The 20,963-nt window shown below is 48.9% G+C and overlaps 1 protein-coding gene across 2 annotated transcripts; it reads left to right on the forward strand.

Moving 5' to 3' along the window:
* The first annotated feature begins 3,056 nt into the window (after positions 1–3,056).
* PTPRN (protein tyrosine phosphatase receptor type N) lies at positions 3,057–20,571 on the forward strand. 2 transcript variants are annotated; one of them, XM_031957998.1, is made up of 24 exons: positions 3,326–3,361; positions 4,107–4,629; positions 4,886–4,936; positions 5,148–5,261; positions 6,449–6,545; positions 7,313–7,574; positions 7,672–8,050; positions 8,402–8,533; positions 8,844–8,878; positions 9,251–9,516; positions 9,797–9,883; positions 10,209–10,288; positions 10,439–10,503; positions 11,799–12,017; positions 12,594–12,794; positions 12,878–13,025; positions 13,200–13,273; positions 13,721–13,798; positions 13,934–14,053; positions 15,267–15,433; positions 18,547–18,600; positions 19,057–19,121; positions 19,375–19,448; positions 19,783–20,571. In XM_031957998.1, exons 2-24 carry the CDS (start codon positions 4,593–4,595, stop codon positions 19,852–19,854), a joined length of 2,877 nt encoding a protein of 958 aa, XP_031813858.1. In that variant the 5' UTR covers positions 3,326–3,361; positions 4,107–4,592; the 3' UTR covers positions 19,855–20,571. The 2 variants fall into 2 exon arrangements, with proteins under 2 accessions (XP_031813857.1, XP_031813858.1); XM_031957997.1 differs by lacking the exon at positions 4,107–4,629 and having other exon boundaries at positions 3,057–3,361.
* The last annotated feature ends 392 nt before the right edge of the window (positions 20,572–20,963 follow it).

Genomic DNA, 20,963 nt, shown 5'->3' on the forward strand with positions numbered 1-20,963 from the left:
TGAAAGAAAGTACTGTGAAGGGAACAAAGCTAAGAAAGATCTGGATGACTGAGTCCAACAGGCTGGAACATGGAGCTGAATCTGCCAAGACGAAATTGAGAAGGAATCAGTACAAGTTGCAATGGGTTGAAGGCTGTCCTTGGAATCCAGAAATCTACCTTTGATTTGTGGACTAAGTCTTCCCAATGATCCTGCCAAGATATTTCAAACACTAATACACAATGTAATATTTCACCTTTTTTTCCAATGAATTTTACCAGTACAAAGTAGGGGAAGCATACTTAGCATTTTGTCTGAAAAAGATCTGGGAGGGTTAGTGGACTGCAAGCTCACCATGAATCAACAAGGATGGGTTGTTGCCAAGAAAGCTAATACTGCCTTGATTTGCATGGAGAGGCACAGCTTCCGGACATAAGGAGATGACTGTGCCAGTACACAGCACTCTAGTTGGACCACATTTGGAATATTGTGTTCATTTTGGGGCACCATAGACTAGACGGCATCCGGGAGGGGAAGAACCTTGGGGCCACCAAGGGTGAGTGGAAGGAGCTAGGACTATTTGGCATGAAGAAAAAAATACTGGTGGAAATTCATAGCTATCTTCAAGTACAATATTTGAAGGTGATCTGTTAAGGTTAAGCTTGGTTTGTTTGACCCCAGAAGGCAGAATTTGGGGTAATAAGTGGAAATATCAAAGAGGGCAATTTAGATTTGATATCCCCCAAAAAGTGTCCTAACAATCGAATCTATCCCCCTATGAAATAGGCTGCCTCTGAAAGGTAATGAGTTCACCTTTCCTGGAGGTCTTCAGGCAAAGACTGGCTGATCATTTGTCTGGTATATTGTATCAGGGATTCCTTTTTAGGTACACATCTGACTGCTGAAGTCCTTTTCAACTGGGAAATTCTATGGACAGGGATAAGGAGGGTTTGGGGGATTAAATAGATAGTCTTAAAGCCAAACGAACCAAAAATGTTCTTAGGCAATGACAAGTAGTCTAGAATATAGAGAAATGTAGGAATACAGCTTGCAAGCCCATCTAAACTCCAGCACTGTGCACACTGTAAGTATTAAGAATAAATGTTTATTGAATTGGTGGGCAATGGGTAGCCATTTGAGGTTTTAAAGCTAAGAAGATGTGTGTAGGATGGGATCAGAGCTTTAGTTTAGGAAAACAAGTCTGGTGGTTGTATGAAGAATGGCTTGGAAGTGAGAGATTTGATATGGAGACTCATGGTCCAGTTGAGGGTACCTTAACATTTATGGAAAGCCATAAGGTTTGCTAATTGCCTTAGGGAGGTGGTACAATTTTATCTCCATTTTAAAGATGAGTCAGAGAGATTTATTTGCCTACCTAGTAAATGTCAAAGGCAGGACTATCTGGGCAAAGGTTTCTGCTGACTCCAACTTCTATAATCTTTGCTTCTCTGAGTTGATAGGAATAGGAGAAAGGGGGGAGGAGAGGCAAAATATTGCAAAGAAAGAAATGGATTGAATTGCCAAGTAGTTGTTGAGGGAGAGAGGAATCCAAGGTGACAGTTTTGAAGCTGGGTGACTAGAAGAATTTCAAAGACATTGAGTATAAGAAATTAAGAAAGAAAAAGGAGAAAGATTAGAAAGTGAGAGGAGACACATGATGGGTTCGATTTTAGATAAGCTGTGGTTAAATTGGAGCTGCTGTTCCTTTGCCCTTGAACGCTTCTAATTTTTCATCTCCAGAATTAAGTGTATGATTGGGACAATCCCTGGGTTACACTCCTTGCCAGTAATCTTTCTCTTCACAATTCCCAACTTTCCCTTAAAGAGGAAGTGTTCCTTTAAAAAGATTTACTCTATACCACTTCCCATCATTCCCTTGACATGATGGACTCCAGAATTACCTGTTCAGCCTGGATAGCAAAGACAGATTAGTTCAATCTGGTTTGGTGGAAAAAGTCCTGGATTTGAGTTTATTTACACCTTATCTCTGACACTGTAGCAGTGTGACTAAGCGGCGAGTCCAGCGTGAGCCTGTTTCCTCACCTGGGAAATGGAGATAATGCCACAAGCTTATGAGGATCAAAACACTTTGCAAACCTTAAGATACTTCAGAAATAACTTGTCAGCTATTAGTGTTATTAGTTCACCAACAATTGAGAGAACCGACAATTTAGGAAAGTTAAAACTTTGTGGGCATCAACTTCCTCTGTAAGAATATGCATTTATATAGTATATGTTATAGTACAGAAATATGCATTCATATATTTATATAGTGTATAGTAGCCAGGCCCAGTGCTAAGTGTATTTACAAATATTACCTCATTTGGGTCTCACTACAACGCTTCAAAGTGGGTGCTATTATCATCCCCATTTTACAACAGAGAAAACTGAGGTTGTGATTTGCTTAAAGTCACACCACTAGAGACTCATCTGTTGCCCTGTCAGCTGCTTCTGTACTACTGATTTTTACAAGTTTATTGATAGCAGCTGGACTGAAAGAATCTGGCATGGAGGAGGGCTGAGCTCATTTCCAATACAAGTGACTAGATAGAGTTGTTAGGAGCACAATTTCAGATCGGTGGAGCTGCCTTGTCCAGGCGTTCATTGTGGACAGGTCAAAGTGCATGAAGTCTCCTCAATTAGGGTCTATGTAGAGGGGCACTTTGGCCCACTCCTTGGACACTCTGGAGCTTTTACTGTTCGGCGCCCCTTATTTCTCACTATGACACTTTCACCGTCAGGACTCCCAGATTCTACCCCGAGGGCCCTATAGGATAGGCTAAAGAAATTGCCTTCTTTTCCCTTCCACACTCCAAGGAGTTAAAGGGAGATCTTTATGGAGACTAGGCTGGAAAGGAAATGGGAATGATGCAAAAGCTAATTCACCCTAATTCTGTTGCCCCTCGCCCCTTGGGTCCCCCCCCCTTTGCTAGTTAGGGGTAGAGTCTGATGCAGAGGTGGAACAGATGGCAATCGGGGGTGTGGCTTGTACAAAGGGGTGGACATTCAAAGGAGGGGTCTTCATGATGCAGACCCCCTTGAGGCCCGGGGCATGACGACATTTATGACGCAAAAGCCAGCCTGAGAAAATAAGGGATGGGGAGGTGGGAGAGTCGGCGCTAGGCCCGGCCAGGATTGGACGAGCAGCCCAGTGAGGGGCGTGTGAAACCCACCTCTGAAGGGGGTGGGGTATGCCGTGGCCCCGCCCGAGCCCCCTTGCGTCCGGCTCCCGCCAGTGTCGCTGCGGTTCTGCCGGGGGAGCCTGCGCGCGCCCGGCGGAGGAGGATGCGGCGGCTCCCGGGGTTCGGGGGGTTCAGACCGCTTCTCTGCCTCTTGCTACTGACCTCTCGCTTTGGGGGCAGCCGCGCCACCAGCGCCCACGGTCAGGAGGAAGCCTAAGGGTGGGGGGAAATGGGAAGGGGGCGAATCCCGGGATTGGGGATGTAGGGGTACGCGAGTCCGGAGGGAAGGGGACCAGGATTCGGAAAGGAACTGGGGGGGAAAGGGGGAGAAGGAATCAGGGGGAGGGAGCAAGGGGGCGTAGTCTTGGGGGTGGGGCCCGAGATACGGAGGCGGGACCTTGGGGAAGTGGGCTGGGGGTGATGGGGCCTTCGCTTCAGAGAAGGGGGGTGGGGTGGGCTTCAGATTTGAAGGGTTTAAGATCGAGGTAAATACAAGGGCCAAAGCGAGTCCTGGGAGAAGGCGGGACGGGAAAGTGGGGAGAAGAGAAGGGGAGTCTCTTGGGGATGGCAAAAAGGTTCCAGAGAGGAGTTTAGGCATCCCGGGCTGCAGCAGCCTAGGAAGCCGGTGGCGGGGTTCAGGGGCTCTGAAAGAGAAGGTTGGGTGGGAAGAAAGATGGAGATTTCCTAAGGAGGCCGGGTCAGTCCTGTTGTAAAGGGAAACTAGGGGCGATGGGGGGGGAAAGGAGACAGCGGGGAGAGGGGGGTCTCTCTTCCCTCCAACCCCCCCTTCCCCTCACCCCCCGGCTCGGCGCTGACTCACGGCTGAGCGGCCGGAGACAGAGTCAGTCGCTGACTCACGAACTGGGGGCGGGGGTGGGGGTGGGGGGGCGCGTGGGAAAGGGGAGTGAGCAGGCTGACTCCTAGTCTGACACCCCCCCTTTCCAGGCCGGTCCTTGTCTTTGAGGGCCGAGGCGAGAGCATCCGGCGGCCGTGCGGGTTCTGACAGCGGGGATGGTGACAGGCCTCGCGGATGCCTCGCCCATTCCCCTCCCCACCTCCCATCCCCGCCCGGAGCCGCCCGATTCCAAATCCTCGGCCCCACCCGGCCCTGAGCGTCAGCACCCTGGACAGTGGCGGCCTGTGCAGGCCGGCCTGGGGAGTCGGAGCCGCCCGGAGGAGGCTGCGCTCTCCCCTCAGTCCCACAGTCCCCGCTTCCCACCCTCAGAAGCCCCTCCTGCCCTCATGGCCCTTTCCCCGGAGGAGGGTGGTGGTCTCCGCCCCTTCCCCATCCCCACCCCCATTGTTCACTAAGGGGGAGGCCCTCCCCATTTCCAAGTCTCACGGCCCGAGGCCTTACATCCTGAAGGACCCTACAAAGTAGCGGGGCTGGCCATCCTGTTCCACTAGCCCCCGGTCACGATAGGTCTCCGAATGTTGTGCCCCTGGGAGCAGCTGTGGAATACTGAGTGTGTGTAAACAGTTCCATGGCACATATGGGGAAACTGAGGCTTTCGGGAATCATGTTGCCAAGTTTGGGTTCGGGTCCTAACACTTTCTTTCCCAAGGATTCCAGACCTCCTCCTGCACCATTTCTCTTAGCATATGCACGACCCTCGCTAGGACGGCTCCAAGTGACCTCTCCCAACCCCCTCTCCTTTTCCCATCTCTATGACTATTTAATTTGCTTGGCTGGCAAATTGATGGACTCATCTGTCCATCCACAGGCTGCCTGTTTGACCGTAGGCTCTGCTCTCACCAGGAGGTCTGTATCCAGGGTGAGTGGAGAAAGGAAAGTCAGCCACGTGGCAGTGAGAACTGTGGATGGGAAGGAGGGGAGGGGTGGGAGGAGGAAATGTATCTCACCTGGTCTTCAGGGAGCATAGTTTTCACGGTCCCTCAGGAGATAAGGGGGAGGGGGTCCTAGGGCTATGGAATATGTGAAATGGGGTGCCTGGCGGCCTAAAAGCATCACTCCTGTACCCCTAGATGGTTTGTTTGGACAGTGCCAGACGGGTGCGGGGAGAGTCCGGCCCCTGCTGCAGGTCACCTCACCCATCCTCCAACGGCTGCAAAGTGTGCTTCGGCAGCTTATGTCTCAAGGTAAGTGAGGTATAAATAGGTTGGGGGGAGAAGGGCAGGGATCTGCCAGCTAAAAGTGGAAGAAATGAGAATTGAAGCTTTCCCATAGAAAAAGGTGTCTCTTTACTGTCCTACAGCTACCCTTACATCTACAATCATCCATTTTCTTATTTATTTAGTGAAGCCACGTCATCATTTGGGTAGATTGCCTTTTAATGAATATTAGAAGATTCCAAAAGGATCATTTAGACCAGTCCCATTTAGACTGCTCTTGGCCAGTCCCATTTTCATTCTGCCTAAGCATCAGGACCAGGAACCTAAGAACTGTGTTACTGGAAAAACTTTAGAAAACATGAATTGTGAGGTTAGGGCAGACCACACTGGGGGAAGAAAGGAGAGAGATGGAACATATATGATTCCTTGTGTGCTGCCTTCTCTAGGAGCTAAAACTAAAGTGCCCTTACTTACCTAGGAAGGACGAGCTGCCTCAGAATCATCAAAGATAGTTTCAGAGAAACCCAGCATTGTGGTACTGTAATCCCTGCTGAAAGGGTTGGCTGAGGCTAGTGGATCTCTTGAACCCAGAAATCCTGAACTGCAGTAGAGCTACTAAATCTGGCACCAATATGGTGGGTCCCCAGGAATGGGGGCCTATGAGAGACAGCAAGCTGGATGAGACAGGGAGATTTCATTTCAATTAAAAAAACAACAGAAGGGAGAACTCGCCACTAACAAAGAGGAAATTAGAGCAATAATTAGGAATTACTTTGCCCAACTTTATGGCAATAAATTCGACAACTTAAATGAAATGGAAGAATACCTTCAAAAATATAGCTTGCCCAGATTAACAGAGGAAGAAGTAAATATCCTAAACAGTCCCATCTTAGAAAAAGAAATGGAACAAGCTATTAACCAACTCCCTAAGAAAAAATCCCCAGGACCAGATGGATTTACATGTGAATTCTACCAAACATTTAAAGAACAATTAACTCCAATGTTATATAAACTATTTGAAAAAACAACAACAACAACAACAGAAAGATTATTTAGAAAGAGGTACTCAAAGATACACAAAAATATACCTGTCCTGCCTGGCTCATTCTCATTCCCTTCAACATACATATTGGGAATCATTTTTTGCTCGTTCTGATTTTGTGGATGAACTAGCCTGTCCCAAAGTACCATCCTCTTTGGGTTTCTCCTCTAAGGACTATCCTGGCAGGATGACCTCACTCAGTATGTGATATCCCAGGAGATGGAGCGGATCCCCCGGCTCCGACCACCAGACCCTGGTTCCAAGGACAGGTAGGGCCCGGGGACGCGCGGGACAAAGGAGAGCACTCACCACCACCCCCAGCACAGGCCGATGGATTTTGTAGTGCAGCTGAAAGGGTTTTGTGCTGAAAAAGGAGAGATTAGAAGAACTGAAAAGGTACAGGAGAGAAGGAAAGGACCGAGGAATGGCAGACCGGCATTGTAGGGCTGAGTCAAGGTGGTAGCATGATTTTGCCAGTCCCAGCCAGCCTGCCTCCACTCCAGGAATTGACTATCGGTAACAAAGTAATTAACTGCCCTTCTGCTCATCCCTCATTTCACATGCATATATGACATTCCTGGACCGTGAAGGGACGAACCATATGGATGGCAGTTCCCCTGGTGCTCAGCTCTCCTTGTTTGTCTCCTGAGGAAGTGAGAGGCAAAAACAAAGGGGACAAAGAACACTGAAACGTATATTGTAGACAAGCCACGGGGGATGATGGGCATCTGAGTGACCTAGAGCTCTGGAACCCAGCATACAGCCCTGCTGCCATGATTGGAAAGGACAGAGATGTGCCCTCCCTTCCCCACTCCTCACGTTGTTCCTAGCAACTGCTTTTGGGGGGCCTGGAAGACCAGTTCGGGGGGGAGTTGTCTCAGCCTTGCTCCACGCTTCAGCTGCCCCTGATGTAGAAGTCACACCCACTCAAGGCCCAAAATCATCCTTCAGTTGATTATAGGACCTGGTGTTCCACGGCTCTTCCCCCTGCTACCTGTCTGCCCTTCCCCACCACACACATTGCTTTCCTCCCCAGATCCGGCCTGGCATCCAGGAGACTGGCTCTCCCTGGGGAGCTGCTTCCCGCCGGCCCCCCCACGGGCTCCAGCCCTGCAACCCAACATCGACTTCCGAGGCCTCTGCTGGGCGGGGGTGGGGGTGGGGCTGGGGCTCTGCTGCCTTCCCTCCCAGCTGACCTGCTGCCTCCACTCCTGGAGCATCTGCTGCTGCCCCCGCAGCCCCCACTCCCTGCCCTGAGCTATGAGCCCACGCTGCTCCAGCCCTACCTATTCCACCAGGTGAGACCTAAGAGCACCCGTTCCTTGGCTGCAGCCGCCCCTACTCCCACCCCACCCCCAACTTTCTTCTGACCACAAACTCTGCTTTCCCATACAGTTTGCCTCCCAGGAAAGTTCCCGAGCCCTGGAGAACCCCCCGGGGCTGGTCACAGTAGTCCCTCAGCCAAAGGCCGAGGCCCCAGCCCTCTTCAGCAGAGCTGCTTCTAAGAATGCGTTTGGTGCCCACCCCAGCCTTTCCTACAGGAACCCTCCAGGGCCTGTATCTACTCAGCTGTTCCAAGACCCTGGACTCCTCTACCTGGCCCAGGAGCCCCCCGCTTCAGGCAGGCTCAAGGGTCAAAGGCTACAAGAACAGGCAGGCAACAGCCAGGGAGGAGACTCTCCACAGACCTATGGGGAGGAAGGGATAGGGGGCACTGGGGAGCAAGAACCAGAGCCTCCTGCTTTAGCGTCTCTATCACCAGGCCCCCAACCAGGTAACTGAGTCTTCTGCCTACCTACCATTCCATCCTCCCTCTCCAGCTTCCTTTTTTCTCCATTCATCTCTCTTCTTTCAGCCACTTGTCCTGTTCTTATGGGGAGTTCAGCCCATCCAGGCTATGGCTCCTTAGATGAAATCCAGAATGCCTTTATCCCTTTTACATGAGTAGTTTTCTCAAAACACTGGCAGACGGACTGAGGAGTGGGCTGATTTCCTCAGTAGATATGCAGTCGATAGGTCCTCCTCATTCCCTCTTCTGCATCGCTTGTACCCCGGGCACCACATCGCTTCCTCCCCTCCCCTCCCATCCCTAGCTCCAAGCCCTCTCTCTCTGACTCCTTGGCAGATGTGGTTCTGCAGAGACTGGCAGCAGTGCTGGCTAACTATGGGGTAGAGTTAAAGCAACTGAGTCGGGAGCAACTCACCAGCCTCTACGCTCTAATGCAGCTGCTGCCCAAGGGTGCGGGGAAGAACCAGGGTGAGTGTCCAGCAGGAGAGATCCAAGGCCTCCAGGAGCCTTGGATTTGGGGGAGGTGATCAGTGTTCCACGGATACTATGTGTGACCAGGAATTAGAAATAAGGCAAAGAGAAGGAAAGCTTTTCTCATGGAAAGGATGAAAAGGAAGAAGGAGGATGAAAGGGAGGAGCTCATACAACAATCTGGAGGGCTAATGGATCCTAATTAATGTCAGAAATGGCAACGGGACAGCCACCTTGATCAGAAGTTCCCTCTTTGTGCTGGGTTCTCTTCATCCTGCTTGATGAGTCTTTTCTATCCTTCCCACAGGTGAAGCTGGAAATTCTGATGCTGTGACCAAGAAAGTAAGATAGGATCCAAACTGCTGAATTTATCCCAGCATCAACCCCTCCTTCTCATAGACCCATGGAATGTTATAACTGGGAAAGAATTGGAGCAATTGCCTCTAATCCAACATCCCTTATGTACAGATGGGGAAAGTGCACTTAGAGAGACAGTCACATCACTCATCAGAGGCAGCGCCAATAACTTCCAGCTACTAGTCCAGGGTCTCTCCATCACTTCACATGGCTTTGTCACACCCCGCCACCCCAGCCTCATCATTGGAGGCACCCATGTGACAGCACTCTCTGTGCCCTAGAGCCCCAGACACAAGGGGTCAGGTTTTGGTTTGCAATGTTTCTACCTTCAGATCTCTCTTTTCCTATTTCGGACAGATAATGGAAGGAGACATGCAGCACACGGGAGACAGTGGAGAATCCCCCTCTGCCACGGCCTCCTTGTCTGAACTCCCTGCTGGTGGCGGCATCCCAGTTCGTGTCCAGGGGGCCGACGTGGCAGGTCCCTCAGAGCCGCCCCCTTCCCTTGGCATGCCTGTCCTGATGGAGAAGAAAAGTCCATTGAGTCCGAAAGGACTGTCTGGGGGAGATCAGCCCCCAGCTCACTCTGCAGAGGAGTATGGCTACATAGTGACTGACCAGAAGTAAGGTTCTTGAGGAGAATCCAGAGGCAGGCGAGAGGGCAAGAGGAAGGGGGATAGTAGGCTAACTGCCTTGCATAAAATATGGGCAACAAACCCTCCTGGTTAGAAAAGGGAATATCCAATCTGAAAGAAGAGGGGAACTGATTAATGATAATACGGTGGGAGAGGGAGGTAAGGAGGCTGCTTCCCGGGCCCTCCATGCTGTGCAGTGCATGTCTCTCCCAGGACGATGTAGCTGAGAAGTTCTTCCTTCCTCTTCCTCTGCCCGCTCTCACCTCAGGCCCCTGGGACTGACTGCTGGAGTCAAACTGTTGGAGACCCTGGCAGAACACATCCACATGTCTTCTGAGAACTTCATCAATATCAGGTGGTACCGAACTTTGGGGTGAGGGAATGGACGGAGAGTAGGGTGAGAGGCCAGAGTCCACTTCCTCTCCCTGGAGATGTTGGGGACTGGAGAGGTCGGGGAGCAGCAGCAGCCAGAATGGCACCGTGTCCTCTTGGAGATGGAGCCATGTCTGGACTTGAGGGCACACTTCTTAGGGGCGTGTGCCCATTGTCTGATCCAGAATTGACCCCAGATCTTCACTGTTTCCCCTAACTTATCCTTTCCTCAGTCCTACCAAATACAGTTTTACCATCAGCGATTGAGTCTTGCAGATCGACACCATAACTTGACTCCTGCCTTTCAGCGTGGTGGGATCAGCCCTCACCTTTCGAATCCGGAACAATGAGCAGAACGTGTCTTTGGCTGATGTGATGCAGCAAGCTGGTAAATGTCACCCCCAGTCCCATCTTGACCTCTGCCTCAGGTCTGTTCACCATCATCTTGATTAACTCGGCTTACCTGCGGTATGGCGTAACGGGGGCAGTGTGAGGGTTCTTACAAGCTGAAAAAGCCTAAAATGTCTCCTTCTTGTAGGACTGGTGAAGTCAGAGCTGGAAGCAGAGACAGGGTTCCAAATCCTACAGACAGGGGTGGGCCAGGTACGCCAGGAAATCTTTCTATTAAACCTGAGGCTGTTGTGTTTGGGGATGTGGAAAGAGGTGTTAGTGGTCCCCGGGAAAACTGAGCTACAACTTGCAGATCAAAGGCTTGATACCTGGGAAGGGACTTCAGGAGGGTCCGGTGTCCATCAGGCAGTAAATAAACAAACATTTGTATGCAAAGAAGAATAAGATCTCTGCTCTCCAGCTTACATTCTGTCTAGACAAACAGAATAGAATGTGTACACTAATTTTATACACGCACACACACACACATATATATTATACACACATGTATATACACACATATATTTATACTCTCACATATTGTGCTAGTAATAAATTCAAGGTAATTTGAAGAAGGGAAAGCATTATTAGGAGGAATTAAGGAATGTTTCACAGAAGATGAGCCCCAGATGAGTCTTTTGAAGATAAGGGGCGTGTGACTTTGGCAGGCTGCTTAGCATTCTCTAGCACTTGGGCACTGCATGTGTAAGTGAGGAGTCTGGACTTCACTGCCAGTTCTGATATTCTTTGGTTCCCTTGAGATGGTGATGGCCCCAAGTGTCCAGAACCAAAGATCCCCTTTTCACGCTGTTCTCTTTACCACCAGCAGGGGGTACTGCTGGATTTGCCAAATGAGAGTGTCTTTTGAGTTTCTATGAGAAAAATTTTATTTATTTTATTTTTTCCTCAGTTACATTCAAAACAACAAATTTTACATTTGTTTTCAAAATGTTTGAGTTGTTTTCTTCCTTATCCCCATCCACAATTAAGAAACCACATGTGAAATTATGCAAAATAATGAGAAAAGGTTTGGATAAAAATGGGGAGAGGGGAAACTTAGGTCAGATTTAGATAGGGTTTTGTTTTCACAGTTCTTTTGTAACTACTTGGACTAAAATGAAAATATCCAGAACACATGGTCCCCCTAGAAGTAAGTTACTACCATGCCTGAAATTCTACCGTTTTGTTTCTTTGAATTAAACATCATCTTTTCCCCTCTTTTAAAATGTAGATAATCTTGGAAGAATAATAGATGTGTTTTTATACATTAACATGACTTGAGTTGACCATATTAGTGATGAAAACGTGCCATGGTAGTCCCTGAGACTGAATGCAGGCTTTGACACTTATTTATGTCTATTTAAAATGAAAGTATCAAGTTAGATTAGAGGTTCTTTACCTTTTCTGACCAAAATGAAAAGTGAATGAGGATGGGGAAAGTGATATGGTTTCATTTCCATCTCCCTTAAACTCAGTAAACTCATTTCCCTACAAAATACTGTCAACAGCGTGAAGAAGCAGCTGCTGTGCTGCCCCGGCCGGCCCGAGGGACCCCTCCGCTTCGCTCGGTGCTGCTGACCCTGGTGGCCCTGGCAGGTGTGGCAGGGCTGCTCGTGGCTGCGGCCTTGGCCGTCTGTCTGCGGCAGCATGGGCGACTTCGGGAAAAGGAACGCTTGGCAGCCCTGGGGCCCGAGGGAGCCCATGCAGACACCACCTTGGAGTACCAGGTCTGGGGGACCCGGGGGGGCTGCTTACAGTTTAGAACAGGCCAGGAAAAGACTTGGGCCTGATTGGGTGGATGAACAAGGCAATGAGGATGCAGCCGAATTAAAGTAGTGAATTCTGTGCCTGTGAATATGTGCTAGCAGAGGCTGGATGGGGAGCAGCCCTCTGGGATACGAGGAAGTGAGCACCTGCCTGGGGAAGAGGCTGTATTGAATAATCTCTAAGATTTCTTTCTACTCCAAGGCTTATGAGTCACAAATCCCATTCAAATAGACCTTCAGCTGTAAGAAGAAACTTAGAAAAAAGAGTCCTTCCCACCGGAACTGTATTCATTTTTAAATCAACCAAACCCAGTAGATTCTGGGAGAACAGATAAAATACCTCCTCATCTAATCTGGTATCTCCTCCAGCATCTCACCAGTCTCTATATTCTGGAGGTTAGGGATAGGGTCGTAATTATTTCTTGAATGATCAAATAAATAAAACATTGAACAAAAGGTCCCAATATGTAAAACTCAGGTAGCTCTGGGTCCCACCTGATGGCTCATGAACGTAGTCTTACTTCCTCGGGTCCCCAGGAGCTGTGCCGCCAGCACATGGCCAGCAAGTCTCTGTTCAGCCGGTCCGAGGGACCTCCGGAGCCTTCGAGGGTGAGCAGCATCTCCTCTCAGTTCAGCGATGCTGCCCAAGCCAGCCCCAGCTCCCACAGCAGCACCCCGTCGTGGTGCGAGGAGCCCGCCCAAGCCAACATGGACATCTCCACGGGACACATGATCCTGGTGAGGGTGGCAGCTGAGGATCAGTGGGCTGGGCAGGGGTACTTAGGGGAAGGAAGGTCCCCAGCTATCCTTCTGCTTTCCAGGCCTACATGGAGGACCACCTGCGAAACCGGGACCGCCTGGCCAAGGAGTGGCAAGCCCTGTGTGCCTACCAGGCAGAGCCCAATGCCTGTAGCCTGGCCCAGGATGACGCTAACCTCAAGAAGAACAGAAACCCTGACTTTGTGCCCTGTAAGTCCCTTTTTGTTCCAGGTTATTGGGCCAAGGAATGGTTGGCTTGAGTGAGCAGCCTGGGTATCCCCGGTGGGGAATCCTTTCTAGGTAGAGGGGCTGGCTGGCAAGGGAGTTGCTAGTGCCCTGATAACCCAAAGATGGGGTATGGGGTGTGGTTGGGGTTCTGTGCAGACGACCATGCTCGAATCAAACTGAAGGTGGAAAGCAGTCCTTCTCGGAGCGATTATATCAACGCCAGCCCCATTGTGAGTACTGACTTCCCCATCACCAGCAAAAACCCAAACCCAACTCCCATCCCCCCTAACCGAACTTTCTTACCTTTCCCTTGGTCATCATTTCTGCCTGAATTGTCTTGGTATCCACCCTGGTCTCAGCCCCTAAAAAGCAGTACCTATTATTATTCTAATAAGTGACATTTATAGAAGGTTTTAGTCTGCAAAATGCTTTCCTCACCATATCCCAGTGAAAGAAAGTATTGTAAATCCTATCATCTCCATGTTAAGGATGAACAAAGCGGAGACCCAACATCACAACAGACACCTAGGTTTGTCCAAATTTAACTTTTTTCTGCTCTCCTACAATATCCTTTAGCATCTAAACTAAGGTTCAAACCCACCCCCACTCCTCCTGCCCCTGGCAGTGTTTCCCAGTTCTAACTGCGATTCTCCTCCACCCCAACATGATGGACCCAGATTGAGCACGATCCTCGGATGCCAGCCTACATCGCTACTCAGGGCCCGCTCTCCCACACTATTTCGGACTTCTGGCAGGTGAGCTCCCAGAGGAAAGGGGGGGGCGAGTGAGGAGAGCTATCCCAGGGGACACCACCTGGGGATATAATAGAACCAATGTCCTCCCATCCCAAACCCCTGACCCTTCTGACACTGAGATCTTTCCTCCCTCAGATGGTGTGGGAAAATGGCTGCACGGTCATCGTGATGCTGGCCCCCTTGGTGGAGGATGGAGTCAAGCAATGTGACCGCTACTGGCCGGATGAGGGCTCCTCCCTCTATCATGTCTATGAGGTTGGGCAGGACCCCAAGAGACCATGGGAGGAAAGGGAGGGTGAAAGGAAGGAAACAGAGAGGGAGGAGAACATTCATGCAGAAAAGGAAGAGACAGAACCTGGCACAAACTTTCCTCCCTTTAAAGAAAGAAGAGAAGGAGTCTGGGATTAAGAGATCTAATGCCTCCCACCAGCAGTCCTTGACTTGTCTCTCAATCAGTATTTCTTAAGCATATGCCCTTTGCTCAGCACTGTGCTGGATACCCTATGGAGATAAAAGAAGTTTAAGATATAATTCATGCCCTCCAGCAATTTATTGTTTAGCTTGGGCGACCAAAGGCACGGACACATGAAAAATTAACCAGCAATACAAGGCAGCAGTGATGGTTTAGAGAAGGATTTATGGTTATAACAGCACTTTGATCCTCATGGCCAATCTGAGAGCTAAGGAATACAGATGTTATTCCCATTTTATAAATAAAAGAGCAGAGTTATTTTAGGGGACTTTCCAAAAACTACACAGTGGTTTGGAGTCAGCACTAGATGAAGTCAGAGACCTATATTCTTATCCTGATCCTGACTCTTGCTAGTTTTCCCTTTTGAGATCTTAGCTTCTTCACATGTAAAATGAGAGGGTTGGATGATTAATCTCTAAGGTCCATTTTAGTCAAGTCAATGACCATTTTATTAATTGAGTATTATAAGCCAGGCTTAAAGGATACAAAGAAAGGCAGCAACCTGAGTTCAAATGTGGCCTCAGATACTTAACACTTCCTAGCTGTGTGACCTTGGGCAAGTCACTTAACCCCAATTGCCTCAGGGGAAAAAAAAAAAGAAATGGTTCCAGCCCCGATGGATCTCACATTCTAGGAGAGGAAAAATATACAGAAAGCCATGTTTGTGCAAGATAGATTCAAGGTAAAACAAAGGTGTTCTAGCAGCAAATGCTATCATGAAGCCAGATGGATAGTTCAAGACAGCAACTGCCTTAGAGGAGTTCAGAAGAGGGGGAGAGGTTCCAGTTAACTAGGGTGATTAAGAAAGACTTCAAGAAGGAGGCTGAGCTTGAAAGATTCCAGTAGGTGGAAGGGGAAAGGTAAGGTGATGGGTCTTCAAATGGGGGGGTGAGGAGTCAAAGGTTGGAAAGCCCAAAATATATGCAGGGGACAGGGAGGAACTCTCCCCATTAACAAAGGGGATCACCTGGAGACTTAGCCCCCTTCTCCATGCAGGTGAACCTGGTTTCAGAGCACATCTGGTGTGAGGATTTCCTGGTGCGAAGCTTCTACCTGAAAAATGTGCAATCCCAAGAGACTCGGACCCTCACCCAGTTCCATTTCCTCAGCTGGCCAGCTGAGGGCACTCCAACCTCGACTCGGCCCCTGCTGGACTTCCGCAGGTGAGCACCAAGTTCTGGGATGTGGGATAAAGCATCTGGAGGATAGGGATGGGACTGAGGGAGAAACAGCTTTGGTCGGGCTTGAGGGAAGCAAGGAGAAGAGAGCTTTTGTAATTCAGGATAAACAGTAGCACATGTGTTCCTGGTCAGGGGGACCAGGTTTAGGGCAGAAACTCCTTTGTGTCCCAGACCCTTGGAAACGGCTACTTGGACACGGTAAAAGCTGAGGAGAATTGGGGGAGAGCTCACCATGAGGTTCGGGGTGCAGTTCCCCATTATCTCTCAGCTTACCCCTTTCCTCCATGCAGTAGCTCATACTACCTAGGCTCATCTCCTTTCAGCCCAATAATGGGGGGTGGAGAGTGAAGAGCAAAATCTGTGGACCCAGCAAAACTGAGTCACAAAATCAGAGCTTCACAGTTGAAAGGGAACCTAAGGCCATCTAGTCCACCCCTTCCCATTTTTCAGATGAAGAAACTAAGGTCCAGAGGAGTGATTGGCTCAGGGTGACACAGAGAGTAAAATGTTTGAGCTGGGATTTGAACCCAGGACCCCTGATTGCAAATCCCATAGCTCTTTCCCCTGCCTTGAGGGCTCACTCTGACCTCTCACCCTGAGCTGCTCTCCCCTCTCCGCATCCTTCAATCCAGGACTGTCTTTTCTATGTCCATCTTCTTTCTGGGTCCGTCCTGATTCTTTTGATTCTCTACCATTTCCATCTCCCCCTTATCCCTGCTTGTTCTGTCTCCTCAGTTGCTCTTCCTTTTCTCTCTGTCCCTCAGTCTCTCTCTCTGTCTCTGTCCTTCTCTCTGTCTCTCTCCCTCACAGCTGCCAGTGTCATTTTTGTGATCTGCAGCTAGTATTATGGCTTCAGTTGCATAGTCACAAAAGTGATCATTGGCAGGTGTGGCTGCCGCACGGACAGGATGGATGGGGCCCCAGGAAAGCCCCCCCCCCCCAGCAGGCCGCCCGAGAGGACAAGGCCCTGGGGGACCCTGACAGAGGGCAGGGAAGAGAGGGAGGAAAGACATTGTTATCGTTTCTCGGGGCTTTGGTGGATTTGCTTTGGGGATATTTGCTGGGAAGGAATCCTGTTTGGCCACAAAACCATAAAATCTATGGAGCTGCCTTTGGCAATGGTTTCTAACCCCCTCCCCACCCACCCCCACCCCCGTGGGACCCTTCCCTTTGGATAGATAGGTAGAATGCTAAGGTTCTTATTTGTACTTTTCTACACACACACACACACACACACACACACACACACACACACACCATGCACACACTGATCTGTATCCCATATTGCACCCACCCTGAAAAAAGGGAATGAAGGAAGAGATAAGGGAAGCTGAGGTTAATATGGGAGACTTGGATTCAAATTCTGAACATTTGGCAAGGCGTGCGTTCAGTGTCATCCCCGTACTATCTGACTTTTGTCCTGGAAAAGCTATATGACCCTACTTACTCTCCCCCCAATCAGGTGGATAACCATTCTCAGAAGGAGGCTGGTCCCCCAGGTGTCACCTGCTCAAACCTGGCTCCAAGCTCCATCCATTTTCCCCGGGGAGCTGGGACGAGGTTCAGAAACTAAGCTAGTAGATCTTGTAGATCTTTCCTCCCTAACCTGAAAAAAAGATCAGGATTTGAGTTTAGCATTTCCAGTATGAGGGGTGGGGGGCAGAGATAATGAGTGATAAGAGACAAATCACTGAGAGATAAAGGAAGAATGAGCTATGATTAGAGTGTCAGAAAAGAATCTGGGTTCTAAATGGACCAAATGATTTATGGACACATGATTCAACTATGCAGTCCCATAGGAATAGAATTATTTAAAATTTTATATTCTTTTTAAGTCCAAAATTTAAAAATCCAAGTGTTACTAAATTCAGGATCTGTTTACAAGAGGACACTTTATACATAGCAACACAGCGTGCTGGACTCTAATGTCTTCCCATTATACTCATCCCCCATTGGGTTCTAACAAGTGTCCATCCCACGGTCTGTCCTTCTTAGCTAATTCAAAGAATAACTAAAGCTTGGGTAAAAGTGAAAATAGTCTATAGAATTATAAGAAGGAGCTGATGGGGGGAAGGAAGCACCAAGTGATCCCACGAGACTGAGGACTATTCTCTGTAGCAAGACGTCCCTTGTGACCAGGAATAAGGTAGAGGGAAGATTCCCTGGGGGACATGGAAGTAATCCTCCCAATATAGGGATTCTAGAGGCTTACACTCCATCCTCCCACTTTTAATTGCCAAAGATAAGTACAGCTTTCTCCAATATCAGTTGTAACTAGTTCTTGCCCTGCTCCCAAGCTGTTTTGGGCTGTTCCCTTTCAAACTACCCCAGTGATTCCACAGAGGGCTTATCAGGTCACTAGACAGTTGAAACCACACCCCCAAACATGACTAAACAGGGTAGCAATGGGAAGAGCTTAAGGGCAAAGAGGCACCTTACCCTTCTCTGTTCATGGCAGGGCCAGCCCCTCCCAGGATGGTACCATGTTAGTCCCTAATGACAGCAAATAAACTATGTCTCCCTTCCCAAATGATCTATGTCTTTGTTTGGCATTTTGTTCACAATCTGGTTTCAACCCATGTCTTCAGCTATTCTTCTTCTTCATACAGCCCATGTTTTGGCCAAACCGGATTACTTAGTTAATCCCCAAATTATACCTTTTATCCCCCACTTCTATACATTTATTCGAGCCACCCCCCCCAAGCCTAGAATGTATTTCCTCCTCTTCTCCATCTTTGAGATTCCCTGTCTTCCTTCAAGGTTCAGGTTGGGTGCTCCTTCCTTGTGAAACCCTCCCTGATTTACCAGAACTCACCACCAGATATAAGCACTCTGTTGTTTTTTTAAATATGTCTAGCATTCTTAATGGGAAATCTCTCCTTTGCCCCTCTCACCACTCATTACCTCACATTCTGCTTACCTGTGTGTACGTGTTGTTCCCCCTCAGCAGAATGTAAGCTCTTTGAGGGCAGGGAACCATATTTTCCCCTTTTGCTCTCCCAAGCCTGGTCATAGTGTCCCATGTATAGTCAGCGCTTAATAAATGTTGTTGAATTGAAGTCTTGTGCCGCTGCTCACATCTAATTTTGTTGTAGGAAGGTGAACAAGTGCTACCGTGGACGATCCTGCCCTATCATTGTGCACTGCAGGTAATGAGCTGTGTGTGTGTGTGTGTGTGTGTGTGTGTGATTAAGTACAATCAGGACAAGAGTGGGAGTGGGTGTTCAGGTTATATTCCCAGGGCTGCTCCTTGTTATAGCCCCCATCTCTACCCCATTGACCTGCCCTTGTCCCTTCACATTGGGGTGGGAAAAGTGAACAATAGAGATAATAGAAAATGAGAGAAATCTTTCTCTAAAAATAGAATTATGAATGTCGGTGTTCCCAGAATCTCTCCAGCCTTAGAGGAAACCCCCACAATTTAATCCCTAATTTCCATACTTCATTTTTTTTTTTTGTTCTTTCCTTCAAACTTTGGTCTCCTCAATCCTCAAATCTCTGTCATGAACACACATTTCCAAACCCAATCTGATTTTGTGTATCCCTTTCCCTTTCAAACTGGACCTGAGCCCTCCCAACTCAATCTCCCAAACATTTTATTTCAGTGATGGAGCAGGGAGGACTGGTACTTACATCCTCATTGACATGGTGCTGAACCGGATGGCAAAAGGTGAGGATTCCCTGCCCTTTCCCTTACCTCTGGCTTGTCTTCAGTTGCTCATCTGAGCCCCAAGCCTCCCTGACTTTCCTTTCTGCAAAATTCAGTTCTACGGCTGCCTCAAGAGATTGGGGAGGGACAAGTTGCCATACCCGGATATTCTTTCCCAGTCTCCCTCTTGGAAGGCCTGTCATTGCCAGAGACCCTTCCTCTTCTGGCATCTCCTCCCATCTCTCCTAATTCCCTATGTCTCCCCCTCTACCAGGAGTGAAGGAAATTGATATTGCTGCTACCCTGGAGCATGTTCGAGATCAACGGCCCGGACTTGTCCGCACCAAGGTAGCTCTCCTCCCCTTCGTCCCTAGGCTCGTCCCATCTCTCAACTTCCCCTCCTCTCTCCTTGGATCTTTTTTTAACCACATGCCCACTTGGCCCCAGTAACAGCTGGTATAGCAGACATTCATGAAGCAATTTGCCCTGCCTTTCTCCTGCATGTTTCTATCCTTTCATTCCAGCTATTCCCCAAATCATGCAAGCCGTTCTTCCTGGTTTTCTGGGGTTTCTATCTCCTGATCCTACTTCTCTAACACAATTCTCTCTCCCTCTCTATCTCCCTCCCTTTCTCTCTCCTGATCCTGATCCATTTAACACAATTCTCTGTCCCTCTCACCAGGACCAGTTTGAATTTGCACTGACAGCAGTAGCAGAGGAAGTAAATGCCATCCTGAAGGCTCTGCCTCAGTAAACAAACCTACTGTTTCTGCTTCCTGCCCCTCCTGTGGGCATGGTTCAATCTCTGTGCTCTTTAATGGTCTGTACAAACATCTCTGTCCTATGCCGGCATCCCCTGCTCTGTATCTCCTGCTCCGCTTCCCAGAGCTGAATCTGAGCCCTCTCCACAAAATGGAGTGGGAGTCAGACCCTTCTCCTACACACCCCGATCTCGGGGATTTTCACCTTCAGGAACCCCAGGTTCCACTAACGGGCAGTTGTCTGCAAGATAAGAGAAGGTGGGGGGGAAGGGAGAGCATAAATTTATACCTACAAGCTTCTTCCTTTCTTCTTCCACCTGGCCTTCCAGTTCCTGTCTCCCCAAGGACCCCAGGGCCAGGAGGGATTGCCTCTTATTGTACACCTTCAGTATGAGTAAAAATATTGGGGGTCAGGGGAGCTTCCAGCTTTGAACTCCACTCCTCCTATCTAACCATTCTCCCAGCCCTACCCTCATTTCCCACCTTATAAAAACCTTATCTCAAGCCCAAACTCCCCCTGGGGAGGAGGAAATCCAGACATCTGGCATCCTGCCCTTTCTGGACCATTTCTCCCCCATCTCCTCAACCCACTACCCCACCAAATGACTGTCTCTCAACTCCTTTTCCCTCCTGTGTTCATCAACCTTTCTAGAAAGATCTAATTTTGTATCAATGTGAATAAAGTCCATGTTTTGTCTGTGCAACTGCAATTTTGACTCCTGCTTATCTCTATCTGCCTGCCTTCCAAGGCCCCACCTCTAGTGTCTTGTCTGTTTCTCCCAGTTCTGGGTCTTGGTTAGCTGCCAGGTGTATCTTCCTCTTGTGAAGAGAAATTAATAGTTCTTTCTTGGGGTGCCAGTGGATCAATCTCCCCTCTACCTTCTGGACCACCTAAGTGTCTTGTGGTTCCAAATATCCCCCCATCTCTTCATCACAGGAAGTCCTCCATCCATGAACCCCCACCCTAAATCAAAGTTCCATATACTTCTTAGCAGGAAGAGACCTTGAAGCTTGGGATGTTTTCATTTTATACAGAAACTGAGGCACAGAAAGGGGAAATTTTCCCAGGGTTCCAGACAGCACCAGAGCTGGGTTTAAAACC

This window comes from Sarcophilus harrisii, chromosome 3 (genome assembly GCF_902635505.1).
Source record: "Sarcophilus harrisii chromosome 3, mSarHar1.11, whole genome shotgun sequence".
Lineage (NCBI taxonomy): Eukaryota > Metazoa > Chordata > Mammalia > Dasyuromorphia > Dasyuridae > Sarcophilus > Sarcophilus harrisii.

What these genes read in the sequence shown, in the direction of transcription:
- PTPRN (XM_031957997.1), top strand. Translation starts at nt 3,265, where the DNA reads ATGCGGCGGCTCCCGGGGTTCGGGGGGTTCAGACCGCTTCTCTGCCTC. An exon ending in CTGATGCTGTGACCAAGAAA is followed by an intron (nt 8,879 to 9,250) that starts GTAAGATAGGAT and finishes TATTTCGGACAG; the next exon opens with ATAATGGAAGGAGACATGCA. An exon ending in TGATGTGATGCAGCAAGCTG is followed by an intron (nt 10,289 to 10,438) that starts GTAAATGTCACC and finishes TCCTTCTTGTAG; the next exon opens with GACTGGTGAAGTCAGAGCTG.